The following is a 25,476-nucleotide window of genomic DNA, read 5'->3' as shown; positions in this document are numbered from 1 at the left end:
AGGAGCGGGTAACCTCCGCTCCCCACACTCAGAGCCTGCCAGGGGCGTCCTGCACCCAGGGAAGCGGTGTGCCAGCCTCACCGCTCACCTGCCAGCACCCGCCCAGTGTGACCCGCGTGCCAGGCACTGGGCAGGCCGCTGGGCCCGGTGGTGGACAAAACTAGACCTGGTTGCTGCCCTCGTGGGGGGTACTGTCTATGGGGAGAGTCAGGAAACAGTGGCTACCCATTCTAGGTCAGGCAGTGGCGGGGTGAGGGCGCCCCTCTGCAGGATAACGTAAAAGATGAGAAGGAGCCTGTGAGGCTGTGTTCTGGTGGCAGGAAGGTGGTGGCGAAGGGGCGCTGTCAGCCAGAGGCTCTCACGAAGGACAGAGGGTGGGTTGCACTCTGCGTGCGGTGGCCAGCTGCTGAGTAAGACCCCTGCTCGGGGGGCATGGGGTGGCAGGTGCTGTGCTGAGCTGGGCGAGACCAGGCAGCCCCAGTTCCATAGCTGGGGAGCCACCTGCTGGTGGGGGAGCCTCAAGTCCCACTTCAGGGCAAGGAGCTTGGTGTGGGTGACTTTCACGCCTCATTTGCACTACTGGCCAGGCCACTCCAAAGCGGCCTGGACCTTGGCCGGGAGTTTGGGATGCTTTCAGTAACTTAGCTCATCCATATGCATGTCTGGGTCCCAGGCAGAGGGCTCTGAGCCACCTGCTGGGCAGAGTGGGAGGGACCGTGTCGTGTCCGAGCTGGAGATTTCAAGGTCTCCTCCCTCCTGTGCTTCCTCCCCGGCTGGCAGAGGCCTGGGGCACTGAGAGAACTGACCAAGGTCAGAGCAGTGGCCACACGCAGACCTGGGGGTTGCTGTGGGTTGATTGTGTACTGTTACTAGGACTGCCGCATCGAATTGCTGCAAGGCAACTCAGAGCAACTCGAATTTGTGTCTCACAGTCCAGGAAGCCTGAGTCTGAAATCCGTGTTTGGGCAGGACCACACCCTCTGCAGGCGCTGGGGGAGGAGCCTCTTCCAGGCCATGTGGCTCCCGCCATCACTGGTGTTCAGAAGGCAACTCCAGGCTCTGCCTCCGTCCCAATTTCAGTCGGTGTCCACTCCGTACAAGGACACCAGTCACGGGACTTAGAGCCCACCCTAAATCCAGGATGACTCCAGGTCCAGGTCCTTAAGTAACTACACCTGCCAAGACCCTGTTTTTAAGTAAGGTCACATTCTGAGGTTCTGAGTGGACATGAATTGTGGGGGGAGGGGGACCCTAGCCACTGTAGCTCTCAAGGAGGGTGGGGTCCCTTTGAGGGGTCCCTGAACTTCCTAGGAGATGTGTGCAGTGGCCAGCCTGGCCCAGCCTGCACCCCAGCACCAGGCATCTGGGACCTTAGTGCTGGTTACAGCTGCTGGTGCCGGGACACCAGGGACGTATTCCACTCTGGGGAACTTCTGCACAGACACCTGTGCTGTGCTGCGCAAGCCTGCAGCCCCCCAGCAACACTTGAGCCGCAGCTGCATGGTATGAGCAGGTGGGCAGGCGCTGGGAGGGCCTGGGGCCTCCTGGTGCGTGCAGGGGGTCGGGGGGCAGGCGTGCAGGTGCACCTTTAGGAAGCGGTGCCTAGCACCCCCACCCCAGTTTGGGAGCCTGGGGCCTCTTGGTGCCCTGGGTGCTGAGGCTCCCTTGGCTCTGTCCCCCACAGGAGGAGCAGGGACCAGATGGTCAGCAAGTCCCCTATCCCCACTGATGTCCTGGCTCTGAAGCTCAGAAATGCTCCTTGTCAGGGGGTGACTGGAGGTCTTCAGGTGGGTGTGACCAGCAGACCTGCAGGGAGGGCGGCTCCCCACCCTCAGGTCCCTCTGAGCCTAGCACCCAGTGCCCAGTCTTCCACTGAGAGCTTCCTCACACTCTGATCTTTCCCGTGGGGCTCCTGATGCAGCCCCTGCCAGGATGGCCCCTGAGGGCCAGCAGGGAACAGGCCCCGGCTCCGTCAGATTGTGCTGGAGGAATGTTCTCATTGAGAACATGTCTGAGTCATGACGGAGCGGGAAGCATAAGCCATGTTTGCCTTGGTGGGACATGGGACAGAAAGTCCCAGCAGAGGCAGAGCCCTCCTGGGACACCTGAGCAGAGAAAGGCTGCCCGGACGGCCGGCAGGCAGGTGAGGTGGGGAACGAGAGCCAAGGCTGTAGCGGAGGGGCAGCGGGAGTCCTGGCAAGCTGAGGCGTCTGGGAGCCACGGCAGGAGTCACACAGGGTCTTTCAAGATCCCTGTAGCTGTGGTCTCCAGGCCACGCTGGGCCAGGAGCTCTGGGGAGGCAGGCCCTGGCCAGGGTGCAGACGCCCGGCCTCCCTGTGGAGGGACTTCCCAGCTGGTGGGCATGGGGCCTCTCCGTGGTTCTGAGCATCACTGCACTGACTGCGTCAGCCCAGCAGCACCCTGGGGAGGTCGAGAGACCAGGAGGCCTCTGAGCAGCTGGGGACGCCCCAGAGGCTCCCGTGCAAAGACTCTCAGTTCCCCAGAAGAACCTTCCCACCCTCCATAGAGGGCCACACGGTCCAGGCCATGCGTGGGACTGAGCTTGAGGGGCACACAGCTCTGGTCACAGGGAAAGGTGGAGGATGATGAAGTCCCTGCTCACCTTTAAAGGGGCCCCTGCACAACCCAGACAGCCTGTGTCCTTCATCTTTTTCTTCAGAACAGCAGCGGGTGTCCTTGGCACGAACCCCCAGGGACAGGTCAGAGCAGGGCTGCACTGGAGTCTCGGTGTGGGAGGGGGGCGCCAGGGCCCCGGAGTCCCCCAGCAAGACAGCCGTGTCTGTGGGCCACTTCACTCAGGGGCTCGGGGCTCGCCACTGGGGGCCAGTCAGGCCGACGGGAGGTCCCAGCCTCCACACAGCCCCCCGCCCCGATCCTTCCCATGGGAAGGTAGATGGGAGCTGATGGAGAATCACAACACATTTCTTCTCTTTATAGATTTTCTTTACTCTGCAGCCTCTGTTTCAAATTACAATGTGTCTGTCGTTTTTAAATGTGATTGACACATACCAGACGAGAAATTGCACACGTCCTAAGCGCACTGCTCAGGGACCTCAGTGTGGGGCCTCTGTGCAGCCACCGTTGCGATGAGCAAACAGAACGTCACGGCACCCAGACACTCTCCCTCCTCCGAGTGTAAGCGGCATCCCCCTTTCTAATGCTCCAGGGTGGTCTCACATGCTTTTGAACTTTATGTCAAGGGAATCACCTAGTGTGACTTCACTGCGTCTGGCTGCTTCCTTGGAACCATGTGTGAGGTTCATCTAGTGTCGCTTCACCTGCAGCACAAGTTTGTTCCCGTCGGCAGTCCTTACACCGTAATACTCCGGTGTAAGAGTGTGCCACTCTGATCTGATGTCCCCGGGCCGTTTCCAGTGCGGGGCACTTATAAATAATGCTCCTGGGGACACTCTCAGCCAGTCGTGGACGTTCATTGCTGTTGGAAGGGCGTCTCGGTGCGGAATTGCCCCTGAGGAGGGTGCGTGGGGGGACTGACCGCTGCTCTCAGACACACTCCGGTCCTGAGAGTGGGGGCACCACGGAGAGGAGGATGCGGAGGGGGTGACGGCCTCACCCCTTGTTGGGGTCAGCTAGCCGCACAGCCCTGACGGGTCATAGCTGCCCCCCACAGCCTTAGCCGCTGGGTCAGGCCCCTTCCCTGCCTTGGGGCCAGGGCCACTCTGAGGATCAATATAACATGGCTGAGGGTTCCCCAGGCCAAGATAAGGGGGTGGAGCAGTGGCCAGGAGGGCAGCCAGGAGTGGACTGACCTCAGGGGCCCTTCAACTGCCGGCCTTCAGACAGCCCGGGGGTTGGAGAGGCCACCTGCCTCCCCGCCCCCCACTTTCTCCCCTCTTGCGCCACCAGGGAAGGGCCCTGGGCATCCCAGCAGCTCCCACTTTGGGGACCAGAGGTGCCGTCCCTCATTAAGGCGTGTAACGGGGAAGTGCTGTGGTTTCTCTGTTGCCTTAATTCACTACTAGTGTAATGTTAGTTAAATATGTACAAACATAAAACTAGGTACACATTCCTTCTGCACAGAGTCCTTTTCCAGCACGAAGCTAAAACAAATTTATACATGAAATAAACTGCAAAACCAATAAACTTCAAATTAACAGCATTAATTTAATGGGACAAATGGTAGTGTTTTCCTGAACCTAAATCAGCGCTCACAGTGAGATTCTGGGCAGCCTGCTGCGTCGCCGGCCGAGCCTGGAGAGGACTCGGCCCGCCCGCCTCCTCTTCTCCACTCGACGGCTTCTGGCCCATCCGGCCAGCAGCCTGCGTGCCTCCGGGGCCCCTGCTCGCTCACCTGTGTCACGGGGAGTGCAGCGCCCGTGAGAAGCAGGCCGGTCGGTGCAAGTGCTGCGCGTGGCCAGGGTGGGTCTTGTACCACCCGGGCTTCTGCGTTTCCATTTTGCATCGTGCCCCACGGACCCCGTCCCAGGGCCCTTGCGAGGCAGAGCCAGGCCCACGGGGTGGCAGGGGCACACGGCAGTGGCTTACCGCTGTTACTGGGACCCTGTCCTCGTCGCTAAGTGCAGCTTCTTTGTGGTGTTTTCCTCTGAAGACAGGTTCATCTTCTCATTGTGCAGTAGGGTGGGGGAGACCACCTCACATGTGAAGGACTGTGTTTGACGAATCCTTGGAGTTGGGCTCCAAGTTGAGCTCTGAGGGCACGGGGGGTGCTGACGGAGGGATGGGCATCTCTGGTCACGTACGAGGGCTGAGACCACCAACACGTCCAGAGCCCCATCGCTCAGCGCCACCCCCCCCCCGCCAGGCGCCGCTGACATTATTCCATCACTGTGATCATAACGTGCAAAATGAGGCCAGGCGGGAGATGCTATTTTCTGGGAAACACTGAAGCGGGCAGCCAGAGTTGCAGTTAACAGGTTGAGGAGGTAAAGACGCTGTAATGGATTAGAGGCACGCGCAGAGTTGCTCGTTTACTTTCCCCTTCCATTGCTGCTCTCCTACAAAGCAGCACCAATAGCCCCTTTCCAAGAGTGAGATATTAATAATCACAGCCTTCTGCACAAGCGGGAGAGGGCACTAAGATTTCACAAGGTCTCTCTGTTTGTCCCTGGCTTCTCAAGGCTGCTCAGCTGGCCCAGGGGGTTCAATGCTCCAAGTTCCAGGATATGGAAATGGCACTTAGCCACTGTCACCAGACTCCAGTGACATCCATGCCAGCCTAGAGCTCATCTCTGCAAACCACAGCCCATCAGCTCAGGCCACTGCCCTGGCCGTGTCGAGGGGTCTGCCAACACAAGAGGTGAGGCTTCGGGCACATGCACAGGGGGCACCGCAGGGAAGGACCAAGCTCACTCCCTGAGCTGGTTGATCAGCCCTCAGGGCAGGGCTTCCGGTGCCGGGGCAGAAGGAACTGCCCTGGGCAGTGTCGCCGTGAGTGCCCGGGCTCACGCCGAGCATCCACGCTGCAGCAACCACTGCCCGACGGGAGGCGGCACCACAGTGAGATGTATGCGTGAGATGTTGAAGACTCCTACGGAAAGGAAGGCAAGATACCTCATTAGTGAACTTGTATATTGATTTCATGGTGAACCGTTATTTCTACATGTTATTATTAGAATGAGTGTCATTGTTTCTTTTTACTTTTTTTTGTAATCATTGTTTTTTCTGTTTTTAATTTATTTATTTTTTATTGATTATGCCATTACATTTGTTCTATTCCCCCCTTCATTCCCCTCCACCCTACCTCCCTGTCCCCATTACCCCCCCTTTAGTTTATGACCATGTGTCTCAAGTTCTTTAGATTCTATATTTCCCCTACTATTCTTGCCCCCCATCTATTTTCTATCTACTGTCTATGCTACTTATTTTCTGTACCTTCTCCCCCTTTCTCCTCCTCCCACTCCCCTGTTGCTAACCCTCCTTGAGATCTTCATTTCTATGTTTCCACTCCTGATCTAGCTGTCCTTTTAGTTTGCTTTCGTTTTAGGTGTGGTTGTTAATAACTGTGAGTTTGCTGTCCTTTCACTGTTCATCTTTTTTTAACTTCTTTTTCTTAGGTAAGTCCCTTTAACATTTCATATAATAAGGGCTTGGTGATGATGAACTCCTTGAGTTTGATCTTATCTGAGAAGCACTTTATCTGTCCTTCCATTCTAAATGAAAGTTTTGCTGGATAGAGCAATCTTGGTTGTAGGTCTTTGGTTTTCATGACTTGGAATACCTCTTTCCAGCCCCTTTTTGCCTGTAAGGTCTCTTTTGAGAAATCTGCTGACAGTCTGATGGGGACTCCTTTGTAGGTGACTGTCCCCTTAGCTCTTGCTGCTTCTAGGATTCTCTCCTTCATTTTAATTTTGGCTAATGTAATGCTATGTGCCTTGGTGTGTTTCTTCTTGGGTCCAACTTCTTTGGGACTCTCTGAGCTTCCTGGATTTCCTGGAAGTCTATTTCCTTTGCCAGATTGGGGAAATTCTCCTTTATTATTTGTTCAAATAAGTTTTCCACTGGTGGCTGTGCCTTTCCCCCTTCTGGTACCCCTATAATTCGGATGTTGGAGCTTTTAAAGATGTCCTGGAGGTTCCTAAGACTCTCCTCATTTTTTTGAATTCTTGCTTCTTCACTCTTTTCTGTTTGGCCATTATTTGCTTTCTTCTGGTCCATCCTTTGATTTGAGTCCCAGTTTCCTTTTCATCGCTATTGGTTTCCTGTGCAATTCCATTCATTTCAATTAGTTTTGCCTTCATATGTTTGTCTAATTTGTGGCTATAATCAACCAGTTCTGTGAGGATCCTGATCACCTGTGTTTTAAACTGTGCGTCTGAGAGTTTTGCTATTTCTTCATCACTTAGATGTATAGGCTCTGGGGCTCTGAGATCTTCTTGAGCCATTTTTGGTCTGTTCGTGCCCTTTAAGTGTGAGGAGCGGAGCTTCGGACTCCCAGGTCGCTGGGTTGTGACGCTGTATGTGGGGGCGGGGTCAGAGCGGGGAAATGGCGGCGCCCTCCGCTGCCGCTTGCCGCGGGGACCCTCGGGGACCCACTGAGTCCCGGTCCAATCGCCCACTCCCTCGCTTGTCTATCCGAGTAGGAATGTGTGACCACAGTCAACCCGCAGTCCTGCTCCCTCGCTGTTTCCCCGCAGTTGCTCGCTTGGTCACTCGCTCGGTCGCTCACTAGGTCCAACCCTGCGCCTGGATTCCACGCGCCTCAGTCCGTCTGGCCGAGTTTTCCTGTGCAACCCCGCTCCGCCAGCCGCTAGTTTCGCCCCTTACTGGTCAGGCTGAAGAATTTGTTGTTAACGGACTTCCGAAAAGTTCAATTTTCTGTGTTCTGGCTGTGTTTTCTGTTGCTAATATTTAGTTGTCTCTAAACTTGGTTGTGTGAGGAAGCACGGTGTCTCCACCTATGCCTCCATCTCGGCGGAAGTCTCTCTTTTTACTTTTTTATGTGACTGCTAGAAAACTTAAAGCAGATACGTGGCTCATGTTGTGTTTCAACTGGACGGTATTGCTCCAGAGAGAACAGAGGAAATATCTCAAAAGTCCACCAAGGAGGGTCCAACAAGGGGAGAGGGCCCCAAGCTCCCCACTCACAGACGCCTCCCCCGCCCCCACCAGCACTGGCCCTCGAAGGCCCCCAGTGCCTGCTGCCCCTAAAGTGAGGCAGGGATGGAACCTCCACCAGGAGGCGCCCAGGGTGAACTCGGAGGTCGTGCTGTTACAAATGCCACCAGGGTGAGGAAGTCAGGCTGGGCTTCCGGGCCGCCCGAGTGCAAAGAGACGTCCAAGGCGTTACATTCTCTTCTGAGTCCCAGCGCAAGCTCTGGGGGCACCGTGGCGGATCGGCTGCGTCACCAGCACCCGCAGACGCTCCCCACACATGATGCCGCCTTTAGAGCTGATACAGCGCAGCTGTTCTCGGGCTAATAAATCAGGAGAGTTAACGGTTCCTCTAAAAGGCAGACATATCTGGGGTATATCCACTTAGCGACGCGCATGGAATAAATTACTTTGGGATGACACTTTTTAATTGAATTGAACTAACAGCTAAGTAATGTGTTGCAATAAGAAGAATATTAGGATGATTAAAAGATCTGAAAACTCCTGCAAAATTAAATGATTAAACATAATGCTGAGTAAACGAACAAGCTTGCGTCTGTTCATCGGCGGTGGGTCTCAGTAAACGGCCACGTGACTAAACAGGCATCGTGGCGCTCCCACGCCTGACCCCCCTCCACGCCGCCTCTCCACCACGCGCTCCTTGCTGCCGGGCCAGCAGGCTGCTGTCCCCACAGATACACAGCGGGCAGGTGATTGGTGAGTGTGACGGGGCCTGCACTGCAGCCCTCGGCAAACTCTCGTTCCTTCAGCCGCAGGCTTCGAGGAAGGGCCCCGGGGCTGGTGTCCAGTCTCTGTGTTTACCTCAGAGGGCTCACGATGGGGCACAAATTCATAGAATTCTGGCTCCCATTCTGATCGTGGACTTGATCTTGCCGACCTCTCCGCTGATGGAGATGTCGCCTGTCTCCTGTTAACGCAGTTCCCTCTGTGTGCTTAGTTGTCTCCAGGCTGTTCATCGGGCACATTGGTCTTAGAAGCAGAGGCTGGAAATGTCTCATTGGAAGAATATCCTGACTCCAAAGGTCGCCTGGTGGGTGCCGGCTGCTCCCGCAGGAGGGAGGGAGGGAGGAGGCGGAGCCAGCAGCCCCAGGGACCCTCCCAGGAGGGCGGCTCCAGCCTCCACGCCTCCTGTCCCTCTACAGCTGGCCTGCCAGCCCGCACAGAGCAGGTGCCTTTCCTCCGACCTAGAAAACTGATTAACTTCCTTCCTCAGCGCATCCCCCACCCTCCCAGAGATAGCGCAGGTAATTTCTCTTCTGATCATATCAGTCTTTCCTGGCGAAGTCTCACTCATTATTAGTTGCATAAAAATTCAGGCGATGACTTGATTTGTTATTAGGAAACATGGAAACAGTGAGAAGTTTTGTTTCGCTAATAAAAACTCCCAAGGTCTCTGTGACAGAGAACAAAGGGACATGGCATCTCATTAAGGGTAAAATTCAATTCAGCGCAGACACGCACTTGCTGAAATTGATGCTGAATAGATTATTTAAAAAGTAAAGAAAACGCACCAGCCACTCGGGTACGTCTGCACTCACTACCGACCCCCAACAGCTTCCCTGGGTCCCCTCCCCTCAGTGGGGCCAGGAGCCTGGAGCCTTGCACACCGAGGCTGTGAGAAGCTCAGCGCGGGCAGCCTCCCAGTGAAAATATATTCCCCTGACTCGAGTGCTGAGCAAACCCGTTTGCAGCACAAGTGGGAAACTAATTCAGCGCAATCCCATTAAGCCGATGGCTTCTAAGAACAAGTCGGCTTTCTGAGAGTTCCGGATGAACCGCCACAGTCCTTTCAGCTGCTTTGTGTCACCAAACACCGGCCACACTGGACCCATTTTCCCAGTCTGGCCAGTTCGGAGCCAGAGAACAGCCTCGCACTCCCAGAGTTACCCGGGGACGCACGTGGGCGCTACCAGGCTCCGTTGGCAGGGCTTCCACCGCCTGCAGCCGCTGCCCCTCCACCTGGCCAGGCCGAGAGGCAGCATCTCTGGCCTCAGGACCAAACACCAGATGCCCCCGGAGAGCCCAGGCTTTGAGATCCAGGGATGGCAGTCAGTCTTCCCAGAGGGCACGAGTCCTGAAGAGCAGGCCCATTTAGAATTACTGAGCAGTCGTTCCCAGGTGGTACAGCTGCCACGCCCCCTCGACTCCGGCCCAGGAACACAAGTGGTCTGGGCTTCAGGGGACTTGGGGGTGCGTCACAGGCTGCCCCGAGAGGAGAGCGGGTGGGGACAGCCTGTGTCTCAGGGAACCCCAGCCCCGACATTGCCATCTGAAGCAGAAGAGCCAGACCCTCACCTCGGCAGATCCCATTCCTTACTTTTCTCCAAGGCAGAAATGCTGGAAACCTTAACTTGTCAAAACTCTGAAAGCTACAGGCCTGGGCCAGCAAGGAGACGAGCAATCAAGACGTTGTCATCAGAGGGGGCGCCGGTCCCAGCGTCCCCTCAGATTTAGTCCAGAAAGTGTTCTGCCATTGCCGTGACGATGCGCTTCCTCGGCCACGCGGGCTCGGGCAGGGAGCGCGATCCCATTCTGGGGCACAGTCTCCACACGAGGGGGTGGGAGCCCCTCGATGAGAGAGGGTAACAGTGTAATGCACGGGAACGCTTTTGAAATGCTGATGCGTGCTCCCCACAACTTAACTTTGTTTTTTTCTTACTGGCTTCTTTATATGACATTTCACAGTCCTGTAGCCTCAATAGCTAGATCTGCATCGTAAAAGTGGCAACACAGTGATTTAAGGAGGAGAGACCATCAGAGGGAAATGGACGGCGTGCTTCCAAAGCATCAGTTTAGCACCTCTTACCTGGGGTCAGCGTTCATGTTCAATACATCACTAAAGCATCCTGTTCAATCGCTCGGAGAGTGGACGAGTTCTTCTTCCCGGCCCCACACTGGATGATGGAGCCAATGGGGTGGAACCCTGCAAGAAGGGCTGGGCCAGGTGCTCATGCAAGCCCTGTGTGTGTGTGTGTGTGTGTGTGTGTGTGTGTGTGTGGTGTTCACAAAGGGCACCAGACCCCAGATGATGTTTTATCCCAAACACTTCCAACCCCTTTAAACCCGAACCCGAGCCTGTTGCTACAACACGCAAAAGACACCTGGCCCGGGCCCAGCACGGCTTTGACTGAGGGTTCCTGACATGGGCTACATCCCAGGTGGGGTCCAGCATGTCCCTGCATGGGACCTGCAGGCCTCCTGACGCTGGGCCATTTGTCAGCACGCTGACCTCTGCTCAGGGGTGCCCATGTCCCCTCCGTCAGAGGCACTGGAGTCCTGCAGTGGCCTCGGGCTGCAGAAGGCTGTCCAGTTGTAATGCAAAGTCACTCGGCATCGCAGCCACAAACGAACAAAACACGCACAAAATCAAGCTACACTGCCCCCCATTGCCAGGGACATTGTTGCCAGTGCCCCGTCCCCAGGGTTTCCCCAGCTGGCCACGCATGGCCTGGCTGAGGAGCTGCAGGGTGGGCACTGAGGCACCACGTGTAACTTAAATTGCCTTTCTCTGACTTCTTGAGGAAGAGATCTAGGTCTTTGCTGGAACTTACAATTGCTCCTGTCTCCCTCCACCATACGACACATTTGTCAAGTTGTGAAGATAATTTTTCAGCCTCTAGTTCACTGCTACCCTGGTGATTTTGGAACTTCTCTATTTTGGGGGCCTCGTGCCCTGCCCCAGCCCTGCCCCAGCCCTGCCCCAGAGGCTCCCAGGCAGCTCCCTGTCCAGGTCCGGGGCTGTGGCCACTGCAGGGACAGGGCAGGGGTGGGGGCAGCGATGACAGGGCAGAGATAGAGCCGAGAACTGTTCACACTGATTTTCTGCCACCTTCTTGGGTTCAAGCCGAGGTGTCTCGGGCTGAGCTCCTCTGCCTGCGGTGCCAGCGTGGCCAGCGAGCGTGGGAAGCCCGGGGCACATGCAGGCAGTAGCCGGGAGTTTGGTTTGGGCCCCGCAAAGCAGGTGCTGTGAGGGACAAGACTGGAGATGGGTGTGCGTGTCCTCAAAGGGCAGGCAGAGGAGTTGGGCCCCCTCCCGAGCCAGCGGGAGAGGAGGAGGTCTGTGGGCAGCTCGAGACCTGCAGAGACACCCCCAGGGAAGTGGTCCTCACCCGGAGCAGCTGTCTTGGAGGAGCAGACGAGAGGCTCCTCTGAACCCACCTTATTCAGAGATGTGTGCAGGGGGTTCGGCTGGGACTGTGAAATGGGGAGAGATGGGTGAGATCGGGGTCATTCGTCCCTCCCATGGAGCGTTCGCTCAGCCCGCCCACAGCCCCCCCCAGGCGCCTCGCCGCGCAGGCGCAGTGGCGTCCAGTGCAGCGGGAGGCAATTTGCCGTGGGTCCAGGTGTGGAGATTTCCGAACTGACAGATAGCAGAGGAGTCTTTGGGGAGGAAACAGGAAGCACTTTTCTCCCCAAGATCTGTCCTCGGACAAAGCATACATTGTAGGGTTCTCTCTGATGGATGACTTAAAGAACCTGCCCGAGACAAAGAGGGAGATTTCCTATACAAGGGAAGTGGCTTCTCGCAGCCCAGTGCCCCTGGGGGGCAGGAGCGGCCTGGGCCGAGAACCCCCACCGCCCACTTCAGGGGCCCTCCCGGTCCTTCACCAGCAGACTCACTGCCCTGCGCCTCCATCCGCAGTCAGACTCCCAGTCTCCGCGCCTCACCAGAGGCCGCTTGCTCTCCGGGGGCTCCCACCCTCACCCACCCAGAGACTTTTCTTCACAAGTCACCGCTTCTCTCTTCCTCATCACAAAGGCCGCCCTCTCCATCCAGCCATGCCCCTGGCCGGCACACAGGACACCAAAAACACACACCAGTGTCTCCTTGACCTTCCACCGCGCATCCCACCCCTCTGTTCCCCTTCATGGGCCCCTTCTCTCACCTCCTTGCCTCCCGTTCTCCTTAGTCCCTCCCACAGGCGACTTCACGCCCCAGCACTCTCAGGAAACAGTCGAGGTTCCAAACGTCAGGGTCTCAACAGACCTTCACGTTGCCCGTGACCAAATCTCAGTCGGGATCTGAGTGGAGCTCGGGACAGCGCTGGGACGACAGCCCCGCCCCCTCTCCCCCAGCTGTGGGCCCATGGTCCCTCCTCATCCTGCCGCTGGAGGCCAGGCCTCAGTCCCAGGCCTCCTCCCCCGACCACTCACCCTGGTGTTGTCTTTCTGCCCCACGGTTTTAACTACCAGGGAGATGCTGGTGGATCCCAAAGGGGTCTCCCCCTCTGTCCACCTGCCACAGGAAAAACAGAACCTGGATCTTCCCTCAGGTGTCTGCTCTTTCTCCTCCAGACGTCTGGTAAATGCAAGCCGCACACAGGTTTGCAGGCCGGGATCGTGGTGTTCATTCTTGATTCTGCCTGGTCCCTCAACGGCCCCCTCCCCCCATGTTAATAAGTCGACACGTCGTCAGCCCTGCCTCCGACAGCCGCCCCCGCTCAGCACCTCTCAGCACCTCTGCCTCCATGGCTCTGGCCTAAGCCGCTGACACCCGCCCCACAGGCCCCCAAAGGTCTCCCGTCTTCCTGCGTTGCCCACTCTGTCCACCCTCTGCACAAGCCCCAGGGCGCCGCCCCAGCACCCGGCCCCCTTCCTGGGTGGGCCCACTCCTCCCACAGCCACACTCATCATCCAGCCAGTCCTGGCGGTTTTTGCCATGGTTGCTTTAGGAGTGAGCACATGACCCAGATCAGGCTGATGCAACCCAAGGGGACGGTGGTGTGGGGGGCTTCTAGGAGAAGCTTCCTGTGCTTCCGGCTTGTGCACAGCAAGGGGTCCCTACCCCACTCTGCAAGAGGGTCCCTGCCTGCGAGGCCTGCAGCTGCTCTGCTCGGTGAGCTCAGAGGGTCACAGAGCCTGAGTGCTTGGCAACGTGCTGGGACCAGGGGGACACACCCACCCTCTCGTTCCACAGATGATCGCTTTTCCTCGTTAGTCAGCCGGTTTCCAGCCAAGGGTTTCTGTTAAGAAAATGAAGACATCTTGACCCATGAGCAGGCGGTCTTGGATAGCGTAAATCAGACCACCGCAGCCTCCTGCTTAGAGCCCCAGTGGACGCTCATGCTGTAAATCCCCAGCCCGGAGGCTCAATCAGCGGGGACTCTGCTCTGGCACAGAGCAGGTGCCCAGTAAATAGTTGTTGAATGAGCACCATCCTAATCTCTCACTTGCTTAAAACTGCTTATGAAGTCCCTTCTGTGTGCTAGGAACGGTCCTAGGTGCTAGGGATACGAAGGAAAGAAAACAGAAATGGCCCTTGCCGCAGTGCAGCAAGCAGAGGTGCTCGTTTACAGCAGAACGCAGGACTTCAAACTGTAAGGTGGTTGGAGCAACACCAAGCAGCATGCACGGACTGAAGAAGTAAACTACCCACACATCTGCAGGCCACTGACAAATAAGTTGGTTGCCGTCCCCAAAAGGAAGCAAGAAAGAAGGAATGTGATGGTCGCACAAAAATGGAATCAGGTGGTGCAGGAAGAGCAGCGGAGTTTGGGCGAGTGCAGGTCTGGGTGGCCCCGCCCCCTGCACAGGCTGGACACAGTCCAGGAGGGCTTGGACCCGGGTGCAAGATGAAAAGTGCCTGAGACAGATTATTCCCAGCCTCCAACCCTCCACGCTCCAGCAGCCGGCAGAAGGAGCCGGGGTGGCAGACCCTGGTCGGGGGGAAGAGGGGACACAGGGCACCCCACCTTACACGTGACTCCTCAGGGTGAGCCAAAGCAGCTCGACCCTGCAGATGCCGGGTGAAGTCATTGAGCCTAGGAGGCCTAGGGTTGTTACCTGTCCCCTACTTGGCCTGGAGACATTGTTCCTGTCCCACTCACCAGTGTCACAGGGTGGCCCTGGTCACAGGAACAAGGCAGGATCAATACAGCCTGTACCACAGGTGCCACACCTCCTTTGGCGACTCCCAGGTCCCCTGAGGGGCTCGTCCCAGGGGCAGAACCTCCACTCAGGAGGAGAACAGAGTGAAAAGAGGCTGCAGCCACAGAGGCCAGTCGAAGCAGCCAGCCCGGGCTCCCCTCGGTGGCCCTGGGTGCGGGGGGGCCCCTGAGCCTGGCTCCACACTCCCAGGCCCAGTCTCAGGCCTCAAGTGCGGGCAGGCGGAGTGAGCTTTTGACCCGGTTTCTCCACAGAACCGTCCTTCCGAAAACAGCGGCTGTCCAGGTAGGAACGTGTTCCATTAGTGCGTTTCTCACACGACACCAACTTGACGAGACTCCGAGAAATCTAATTTCTGTTGCCGCGAAGCGCCAGGGTCCTGCCTGCGAGGGTGCTGACGGATTTATGAGTGTCTTGTTGCGTTCAGTGCAGAGTGAGGAGCCGGGCCTGCGGTGAAGGGGAAGCTGTGATAGGAGCCAACACCCAGTCCTCCAGTGGCCAAAGTCCCTCAGCCCCCTGTTTTCAGGAAGGGTGTTTGTGGCCCGGTTCACAGAGGGCCCGGTCACCCCAGCGCCGCCCCATCTCTGCAGGGCCCCAAGAAGCAGGGAGAGCAGCTGTGCAGGGAGGAAGCAGAACGCCAGTGGTCGCCACCCTGGGCGTCTGGGAAGCCGAGGCTGTCACTGCTCCGGTGTGCAGGACCTGGAGAGGGAGGCAGGTGTCTCCCAGGGGACTGCCGTCAGCCCAGCTTGGCCTTGAGCCACCTACTGTGTGCCAGACACCATGCTTGGCACCGGAGCCCCAAACAGTCCTGCCCAGAACCCCACGGCCAGGCATGCAGCTTAATTAGCACCCCACGAAGGTCTGCCTGTGCTAACCAACCTGCACTCGCTGACAGCCATGGCCACGCGGCCTGTCCCCCTCCATTCCTGGGGAAGCCAGGAGCCCACCGATGTCAGAAGGCCTGATGCAGAGGGAGACAGGCGTCCCGAGTTGTCAGGAACTCCCCAACCCTCCTGTCCTCCTCCAAATCCCTACTTGCCAGGCAAGCCTTCCAGTTCTCATCCCAGGGCCATTGCCACCCTGGAGGGTAATGAGGTGCAGTCAGACATCTCCTGGCAAGACCAGGGAAGGTCTGCAGGGATGTCCACTGGGAACCACGCACTCAGAATCCCAGAGCCCTCCCAGCCAACCCCTCACTTCGTAAATGTCCAAGCTGAGGCCCAGGGTCAGGAAGGGGCCTGCCCAGGCCCCTCAGCACGTCGCCAGCAGAGCCCGGCCTGGAGGCCAGGTGTCCAGAGCTGCAGTCTGGCATCGGCCCTGCCCACTGGAGCCTGGGCCTGCAACACCGCTTCATGTTTAACTCCCTGGAAGGGGCAGCAGCCAGAGGTGAATTCCCAAGCAGTCAGTCCCCAGGAGTGAGGAGAGGTTCTGTGCCTGTCAATCTCTTCGGAATTTTAAACAGAGCTGGAGAACGCTGACATGAATTAAATTCAATAAAACAGTCATTTCATTGAACTTGCAGTGATCCAAATATTTGCGGTTTGGTTCATGTCGCTGTAGCCCACAGGGGCGGGATTATGAGGGTTCCTGTGCACGCATTCTGATTCTGCGTGAGTCTTTCCTGCCCAGCGTGCGTGTCTTCAGACTTGCAAACGATGGTCCTGCGTCTGGGCAGGGACTCAGGTGTGCTGGGCAGGGACATGAGGCCGGCCGTGCCCGGGCAGGTGGAGAGGCACACAGACTTCCCATGTGACACGTTGGTTTGTTCATTTTCCAGACATTTTCTAAAACTTTCTGAAATCTAAGGCTTTGGGGCCACGTGGAGGGAGGACCCCGACATCACACGTAGCTCTTACCGTCCAAGTGAGGGCCTGTGCTCCTGGCCTGGCGATTGGCCCGGTACCCCAAGCGGGCCAGACTGCAGCACCGCCCCACCCACATGCCCTCCCCTTGCCATCTCTGCAGACCCGGGTCTTCTAAGACAGGGCTTCTTGGGCCTCAGGGCAGCACGGAAGCTCCTGGGTGCCTGTTAAAGCCTAGAGTCTGTGCCCCGGGGGAGGCGAAGCCGGTGTGGGGCCCCTCCCCAACGGCCCGCGGGTCTTCGCCTTGCTGTCTGACAGCAGCGCAGACGTGCACAGAAAAGGCAGGTTCCTCCTGTAACAAACATTTCTGAAAATTTTCTTATTTTTCAGTTAGAGTTGACATTCATTATTATATTAGTTTCGGGTGCATAACCCAGCAATCAGACATTTATGTAACTGACGGAGCGATCTCCCCGTAAGGGGGCCCCCCCCCCCCGGCGTCCCACACGGTTGTCTCAGTGTCATTAACGATGTTTCCTGTGCTGTGCTCACGTCCCCATGACTGGCGGTTGGCATTTCCCAATCCCTTCGCCTTTTTCACCCAGACCCCGAATACGCCCCCCGCCCCAGCGGCCATCCGTTTGGTCTGTGTATCTGTGAGTTTGTTTCTGTTTTGTTTGTTCGTTTTTTTTTTACTCCCCACCCAAGGATATGCTTTTCTTGATTTTAGAGAGAGAGGAATCGGGGGCGGGAGGAAGAGAGAGACAGACGGACATCGAGGTGGGAGGGAAACGCCGACAGGCTTCTCCTGTACCAGGGATCAAACCCACAAAGTTCCGGTGTAGGGACCAGACTGCACGCCCCCGGGCCACCCGGCCAGGGCCGTCCGTTCATTTATTTGTTTTTGAGGTTTCATGTATAAAGGAAATCACATGGCAGGTTTCTTTCTCTGTCTGACGTATTTTGCTTAGCACAACACCCTCGAAGGCCGCTCGTGGTATTGCAGATGGCAAGATTTCATCTTTTTTATGGCTGAGTAGTGTTCCACTGTATATACAAGTATATCCCACGTTTTCTTTACGACTCGTCTGCTGATGGGGGTTTGGGTGGCTGCCTTGTCTTTGCAACTATAAATAATGCTGCACTGAGCAGAAGGGTCCATATATCTTTTTGAATAAATAGTTTGGATTCCTTTGGATAAATAATCAGAAGTGGGAATGCTGGGTCATAAGATAGTTTCAGTTTTAATTTTTTGAGGAACCTCCATACTATTTTCCACAGTGGCCGGACCAGTCTGCATTCCCACCAATGATACCCAAGGGTCCCCTTTCTCCACACCCTCCCCAGCACTTGTTGCTTGTTGAGTTATTGATGCCAGCCACTCTGACAGGCATAAAATGGGATCTCATTGTGGTTTTCATTTGCATCTCCCTGATGATTAGTGACATGGAGCATCTTTTCACATGTCTGTCAGCCTTCCGTATGTCCTCTCTGGAGAAAGGCCGATTCAGGTCCTCTGCCCATTTTTTAATCAGGTTGCGTGCTTGCTTGCTTGCTTGTTTGTGTGTTTTGGTGTTAGGTTGTGTGAATTCCTCATCTGTTTTGGATATTAACTTCTTATTGGACAGACCATCAGGGAACATCTCCTTCCATTCAGCAGGCTGTCCTTCTGTTTTGTTGATGGCTCCTTCACTGTGCAAAAGCTGTTGAGTTCGATGTAGTCCTGTTTGTTTATTTTTTCCTTTTGTTTCCCTTGCCCGAGGAGTCACGTCCAAAAAGCCAGTCACTAAGAGCCACCGTCAGACTTTGCTGCCTGTGTTTTCTCCCTGGAGTTTTGTGGTTGGGGCCTCACGTGAGCCTTTACTCCATTTCAAGTTTCCTCTCGTGCAGGCGTGAGAAAGTGGCCTAGTTTCATTTTAGTTTTGCATTGTCCGTCCAGATTTCCCACCACCATTCACTGAAGAGACTGTCTCCACTCCATTGTATATGTTTCCTGTCTCCTTTGTCAGAGATTAATTGACCACGTGCGTGGTGACGTACCTGACTTCTTCACAAGCCCCACTTCCCAGCCATTGGGAGAGAAACACACCTAAATATTCGATCCATTGCAAAGCCTAGTCCAAGCGGACCACTGTAGCAGTCCACACACACGAGTGAGGCCCAACCTAAGAAAAATGCCTCCTGCTTCCAGTGCCCAACCTGCACCCCCAGCTGCCCCCTAGCTGGTTTCTGAGTGTGGAGGTAAGCGCCCTGCCATCCTCCGCCACCTCCAGTTCCCGGGCCTGGACACCCCACCCTTCCCCGCTGCTCTGCCGGAGGTCAGCCCTGGCTGTGCTCTCTTAGCCTGGTGGAGTCTGGAGTCTGAGGCTCCCCCTTGGTTAAGCCTCCCACAGCCCCCACTGGCACCATGTACCCCTGGAGGTCTACAGGTCTGCAGGTCATTGCCTCTGGGCCCAGACCTGGCCATCCAATGCAGTCCTCACGCACAGAGGTACAGAGCGCCTCACAGCCCAGCCAGCATGTGGGCAAGAACCCCTGGGCCCCTCTAGGCCACCCAGGAGCTGAGGGGGCTCTGGCAGATAGTCCCGGGCCCTGGCTCTGTCACGCCCTGTGCAGTCGCCCAGGTGGGGAGCCTCCTCCTAGGGCCCCCTCCCTGGTTCCACTCACCTCCACACAAACAGGCACACTCTTTACCCTTCCCTCTGTCTCCCTTATGATTCCCACAAAGCCCTGGGATGAGGAGCGGGTATTCCAGACCCCTTCTTTCTTCCCTAGAGCTCGGAGCCTCACAGTTTATCCCGTGAGTGGGAGGTACCTCGTCTCTACTTGGGGAAAATCTGGGTTCTGAGTCCTAAGAGCCAGCATAGCACAGTGGGAGCCTAACAATTACAGCAGATGCTTCTCGTCTCTCCGTCTCGCTGTCCTCTGCCTCTCCAAAGCCGAGTCTAGAGTGGGCTCGCGCCTTCCCCACCCTGAGCAGTAAGCCTCGTGACTCAGATGTGGGAGGGCGGCAGGCGGAGCAGATTGGGGAGGGAACGTGAAGCGCATCGCTTCGTTGGTAAAATGGTGTGCCGGTGCGCCTGCATCGGTCGTGCGGCGGTGCTCATCTTCCCCCCTGTGGCTCCCCACGTTTGTCCTGTGTGTGCAGTTGTCCCCTCTCTGCTGGCCTGCTGGCTCCTTTCCTTCTTTATTTCCCTCTCCTCCATTTGCATCCATCCACCCATCCAACAAGCACTAATTAAGCACCTGCTATATACCTCGTTCCTCTTCATGAACCTGGGTCAGGGCCACTGAGCGACTGGAGTGGGGAGGGCTCTGGGCCCCGGGATCCCGCCTGACCGTGTCTGCTTTGCAGAGCATCGTGCCCGAAGCCGTCTTGGCTCCCCTTCCTCCCCCCTCTCCCATGCGCATGGGCAGGAGGGGGCAAACTCAGGTGTCTGGCCTGACCACAGCTCAGAAGTGTCCCGCGGAGTCGCAGGGCTCGGTCCTCAGCTCTCCGCCTCTCTCCACACCTGGCTTGCCCAGGCCACAACAGAAACACAGGCCGCCCAGGGTTGGTTGCCTCCCTCTACTCCTGCCGCCGCTGGCCCCAGCCCTGAGTTGTACATCTGGGAGAGGCAGTCCGCCCAGTGGGCTGGTGACCCTCCCTCCAAGCCTGATCCCTTGTCGGCATTCGAACATCTGAGTCTGATTAATTTTTGATAAATCCTGAGAATTTCAGAAAGCCTGTGGCAGGAGGGAAACATGTTAGACCCTTCTGATTGCCCAAAGAATGATCAGTCTCTCGGCCCATTGTCAAGTGTGAAATGACAAGGATTAGTAATTTGTGCGGCCTGAAGTGCACTTCAAAAAGTTAAAGGCTACCGCGCATGGTTGCCGAGCAGAAATCCAAATCCAAGTTCAGAGAATCCTCAGACAGAAACAAACCTGCAAAGGTCAGCCGGTCCATTCCCCAGACTTCAGACAGTGCGACCTTTTAATTGCCCCCGGATGGAAGAGAAGGCTGCGGGCCCAGCCGGCGGACCTTGACCACTCCTCGCCCGGCCCAGGTGTCCTGAGGCCCGAGGCCGGGGAGCGCAGGATGGATGCTACACCCCTGGTCTGCAGCAGGGGCCACGGGGCCCTGCAGCCCCATCTGTGACTCCACTCACAGATCCACAGCCCCCTCCCCTGGCAGTAGCTCCTGACCCATTTTGACTCACAGTGGCCCTCGGTCATGTTATGCGAATTGGGGCTCCTCCCACAGAAGATGTGTCCAGCTGTACATTTCGTCAGCACAGGGGGGCGACTTTCCATTGCTGTGAAGCCACCCGGGCCCCTGCCCTGCAGGCCATCCCCATGGCCCTTTCTCTTGGAGTAGAGGCCCCTTCCCTGGCCCGCCCCTGACCGCCCTCTCCTTCTCCTTTCCCCTGCAGAGGTGGTCCAGCTCAGCCTCACCCCCGAGGAGAGGGTCAGTGTGGCCACGGTGACTGTGGGGTTGAGCACAGTGCTGACGTGTGCTGTCCGCGGGGACCTGCGGCCACCCATCGTCTGGAAGCGCAATGGGCTCACCCTGAACTTTCTGGATTTGGAAGATATCAATGTGAGTAACCCCTGCCCTGCTGTGGTGGAAGCAGGCAGGGCCCAAGGGCTTTCTTTTGACATCCCGCATTCGGTGTCTTCCAACCTGGCCTGACACCTGAAGGTACCAGAAAGCCCAAGTCCTGCCACACGGAGAGGCATGGTGGATGTGGGCTGCACGCCCGCCAGCCAGGCCCAGGAGAAAGTGAACGGGGGCGGTGAGGGGCAGAGCCAGAGGTCCTTGTACTGGCCGAAGCAGTGATGAAGGCGTGAGGATGGGATGTGAGAGGAGGGGGCTGTGTGGCGAGCCCACCACTCAGAAGGAAGGACCACAGGCCAACAGAAAACAAGGCCAGGCAGGAAGGCTCCATGGCGGGGAGAACATTGGGGTGAGGTCTTTGCTGGGGGGAAGATTCCAGACCTAAAGCGGGTCAGGCTGTAGACAGCTGGACACGGGGGAAGGGGACTTCCTGTGGAGGGCAGAGGCGAGCTGCTGGGCTGGTTGGGGCCTTGTTTGTGGGGTGGGGAGGAGGCATGGGGGTGTGATGAGTTGGGTGGGAGAGCCCCTGAGTTTGCACAGCCTAACCCAGCCAACAGGCTGCCGGGGCTGGGGTCCCAGCACCACCCACACTGTGTTTAGCACTTTGAGCCATTCCTTGAACAGCTGATCCTCAGCAGACTACTCTATTAGCAAAGCAACCTCGGCAACACCTCCCTGCTGTTGTACTCGAGGCAAACAGAGATTAACTTGAGAATAGTTATTGGCCCTGGTTTGGCTCAAGGGGTGAGGAAGCATCCCAGAAACTCATGCGAGAAGACAGTGTGATGTCACCATGGAGGGTGCTGCCAGGCCAGCAGCTACAGTGACAGGACCACAGTTTTCAGGGTGATTGGGGGCAGCCCTGGTCTCCTTGCTTGGGTCAGGCCAGCTGGCTCTGTGGGGGGTGGAGCCCAGAGAGGGGAGACCTGTGGGCTGAGTGGTCAGCCCTGGCTTACGTGCTAAGGTGCCAGGGGAGTTGCTGGGGCAGAGGGAGCTGGCCTGGGCCGTGTGACCCCATGAGTTGGATAGCTCTAAGGGCCAGGGTGCACCCCCAAAAGAGACTAACTGGAGCCCCTTAGCTGGAACACCATTGCCGCCATTAGCCCTGATCCGCAGGGGAGTGAGCCACCAGGAGACAGGGAGCTGGCTGCACCACCCCACCCCCAGAGATGGGCAAGCCCACGCAGCAGCAGCACCACCACCACCACCACCACGGGGAACAAGGCAGCCTCCACAGCAGGGCTGCTGAACCCCACAACCTGCACGATCCCCCCAACTCTGAGACTGCTTTCTGGGGAGAGGCCCGCATGCAATTCTGCAGCAACCCCCAGAGTTGGGACTCTGTTCCTCCGTAGGCCCCTTTGGCTGCACCCTGGAGATCGCACAGCAAGCAGACAGAGAGGGGCCCCTGGGTTCCACCTGGGTGGAGCTGGCAGGAGTGCCCTTCCCCCACCCTCGTCACACCGGGCCGGACGTTTCCTGGTGATCTGCTCGCTGTGGTGAGCGCTGGCTGTACCTTCCCATCTGTGAATGTCTGTACCAACTCAAGTCCTCGGGTGCCTGACAGACTGACGGACAGGCGCCAGAGGGGCCGAGTCTTCTGGGTCTAAGATGCCCAGGGCGTGTCTGGGATCTTCGCAAGGAAGGGCGGTGTTCTGTTCATGAAGATTGGGGGTGCAAGGGTGTGTTGGGGTGCACACTGGTGTGTGCAAAAGCTCTCAATGTGGGGTGTCAGCCTCGAACTGTTCCGCCCGCTGATTCAGAACTAGGACAAGTCTGCCTGCGTCCGTTGGAACATCCACGGGCCGGCTCGACACTCCATTGAAAGACCCTGGGAATAAAGGCGGTGGCAGCACTCCTCCAGTTCCCATCAGTTAATTAAACCACTAGGGGTGTTTTCCCCTCCCTTGAACGTGCCCCCAGCACCGACTTGATTGCATTTTTAGCCTGCACTGCGAGGCTAGCAATTTGGGTAATTGTGGGTGCAGCTGGAGATTAATGGCCTCACGTTCCCTCCCACAAAGCACCTGCCACTCATGGTCAGCCTGCAGCCCACGGGTCGGCAGGGCTCTGTGCTTCTCAGAAACGCCAACGCACATGGGTGCAGGGCAGTGCCAGCCCCACGGGGGTCCTTGAGCGATGCGTGCAACCGCACAACACATACACAAACACGACACAAGCCACAGGTCCCTACACACCCACGTCTGTGCGGCAGGCACACGCGACTCCCCTGCCTGAGGAAGCAGAGGGAGGCAGCACAGCCTGCGCGTGCGGGGCACCAACTCGGGGGTCATGGGCACCCAGGTTTAAGTCTCAGCTCTGCCTCTTCCTAGTTGTGCCCGACGACCCTTGGAAAAGATGCCGGGCCCCTCTAAGCCTCAGTTTTGCCCTGTGGGGAATGGGGATGAACAACAGTTCTTGCCTCGTTCGTAGGGTTAGAGTGAAGACTGAATGGGAAAATGCATGTGGACACGTGTGACACTCTTAGCATAAGTGTTCCATGTAACTGTCACTGCTGCCATTGTTGTTATCATTATCATTGTCATTGTCACTGCAGCTGCCAGACAACACCGTGCACCCTGAGTCCCCAACAGGCAGGCAGCCGTGACCCTGGCTGCCCCGGCTGCCCGTCCGCATCAGCCCGGTCCGTGCAGGGAGACAGACAGCGACCGGCCACTGCCTGCGGCTCCAGAGCCGCCCGGGGCTGCGCAGTGTGGCTTCTCTGAGCCTGTGGGGAAACGGGGCTGAGAGCGTCCTCCTCGAAGGCGCATTTCCAGGCTGGAGATGCGTCCCAAGCCCAGCCCAGGGCCCAGCACACAGCAGGTGTTCATGAGTGGCAGCCCCCTCTGGGTACAGTGAGGACTGCACCCCTGGGGAGAAATCAGCTGTGGAGGGGGACAGACAAGTCCTCCTTCGAGGGGCAGGTTCAAGGGGCATTTCCAAAGTGAGATTGTTCAGGAGAAAACAGCCCAGGAGGGCAGCCCCGCTGGGGCAAAGGCCAGGGAAGGGTCGGCTGCTAGGGCCTGGCCACCTGGCCGCAGTCCCATGTGGAATACTGTCCCCGGCCGGTAATTAGCGACTGTGGAAACAGCACCCCCGTTCCACCCAGACTAGGAAGCAGATGAGCCCACAAAACCCAGGGCGAGGGGCCGAGCCAAGAGCTGAGCAAACTCAGGAGGTATGGGCCTCCCCGCTTTGTCATCCGTGGGAGACATCTTGATTGGCAACAAAATATTAATCACTTTTTCACTGCTCTCTTAATGAGATGCTTTCATGGGCAACAAAATATTAATTTGTCTTGTCTTATCTGTTAAGCATTCTGTTAATGAATCCAGTCACAGAGCCGCTACAGAATGCCATCCTAATGACACATGTAATTAAACTTTTCTGACTTGCAAACATCAAGGATGCCTTGAGCATCAGAATAATATTTGATTAGAAAGTAAATGTAGCCTCTCACCCGAAGCCAAGCGAGAAGGCGCCTCTCAGATTCCCCAGCCAGCCAGGTCGCTGTCAGAAGCGTTCAGGAGTCGCCCCCTGTGTGTGTGGCCGTCCGGATGCTGCCCGTGGGGGGGTCACCTGCGGACATGGTTACTGAGCGCCAGTGAGTCCCAGGCCCACTCCAGAGCATCGCACAGTCTCAGCCAGGGCCGAGGCAGGGGCGGCCGCCCTGAGGCAGCCACAGAGGCAGAGTCACAGCAAGATGCAGCAGGCCCCACGCTGCAAGGAGGGAGCCAGTTCTGGGGGCCGGAGGAGGAGAGGCTCTGACCAGGCTCAGGGGACAGGAATAAGTGAGGGGAGGGTCTGGAGTGACAGGCTGGGGCCAGGCCTTGAAGGTTAACACGAAGGCCCTTGGCTGTTCCCTGTGGGCAGTGAGTCCATAGACATTTACCTGGGGAGTGACAAGGTTGGACGTATGTTCTGCGGATGTCCGGAGCCCTTTCCAGCCTAGGATAATACATGCATGCAAGGGGGACCCCAAATAAATGGGACCTAGAAATGAGGGGAGCCCTGCTGGTGCTCCGAGGGAGAAGGGAGAAAAGTTGGGGATCTCCCTTCCCAATAAGTTGCCCAAAGGCGCCTTCAGAGTGGGACAGTGCCTCAGGCTGTCCGGAGCTCCCGCACAAGGTCAGCTCCATGCGCGCACCGCCATGGCTCGAGCCTCGGCGCCTTCACCTCCTCACACTGCCGGGAAGTTCAGCAAGGACCTGGTGTGTCTCTTGAGGATGCCTGAGCCTCCCACCCCTTTGCAGGAGGCCCAGCTGGCGTGAGGGACCCTTGCCTCAGCTGCGCCTGGGAAAACAACCCCCATGCCCTGCACAGAGCAGCCTCTGAGCACCGCCCCAGGAATGCCCTGCGGGCCCTGGCAGGGGTCCCAGGGTTGTGAGGTCTCCTCCTGTGTTTCGTCAGAGGTCAGCAGTGTTGCTCCCACACCTATGCCAGGGCTAACAAGGGCTGCCCGAGATTCGTTTACTTCCTGGCCAACTGCTGATGGGTTTATTTTTTAAGGTATTGGTTTTGGGTCAGGGGGAAGAGAGAAAGAGAGAGAGAAACATCAATTTGTTGTTCCATTTA

General features: G+C 57.2%; 1 protein-coding gene across 1 annotated transcript in view; it reads left to right on the top strand.

The window, feature by feature from the left end:
- Positions 1–25,476, top strand: part of FSTL4 (follistatin like 4) — a 333,324-nt gene that overhangs the window by 260,573 nt on the left and 47,275 nt on the right. The window contains exon 7 of the mRNA XM_037130007.2: positions 20,717–20,883. Within this exon, the coding sequence (XP_036985902.2) occupies positions 20,717–20,883 (167 nt within the window). The remainder of the gene's footprint in view (positions 1–20,716; positions 20,884–25,476) is intronic.

This window comes from Artibeus jamaicensis, unplaced genomic scaffold (genome assembly GCF_021234435.1).
Source record: "Artibeus jamaicensis isolate MK-2021 breed Jamaican fruit bat unplaced genomic scaffold, CSHL_Jam_final contig_786, whole genome shotgun sequence".
NCBI classification, from domain to species: Eukaryota; Metazoa; Chordata; class Mammalia; order Chiroptera; family Phyllostomidae; genus Artibeus; species Artibeus jamaicensis.
Note: the sequence above shows the minus strand (reverse complement) of the source record. Positions and strands in the feature narration are given on the sequence as shown.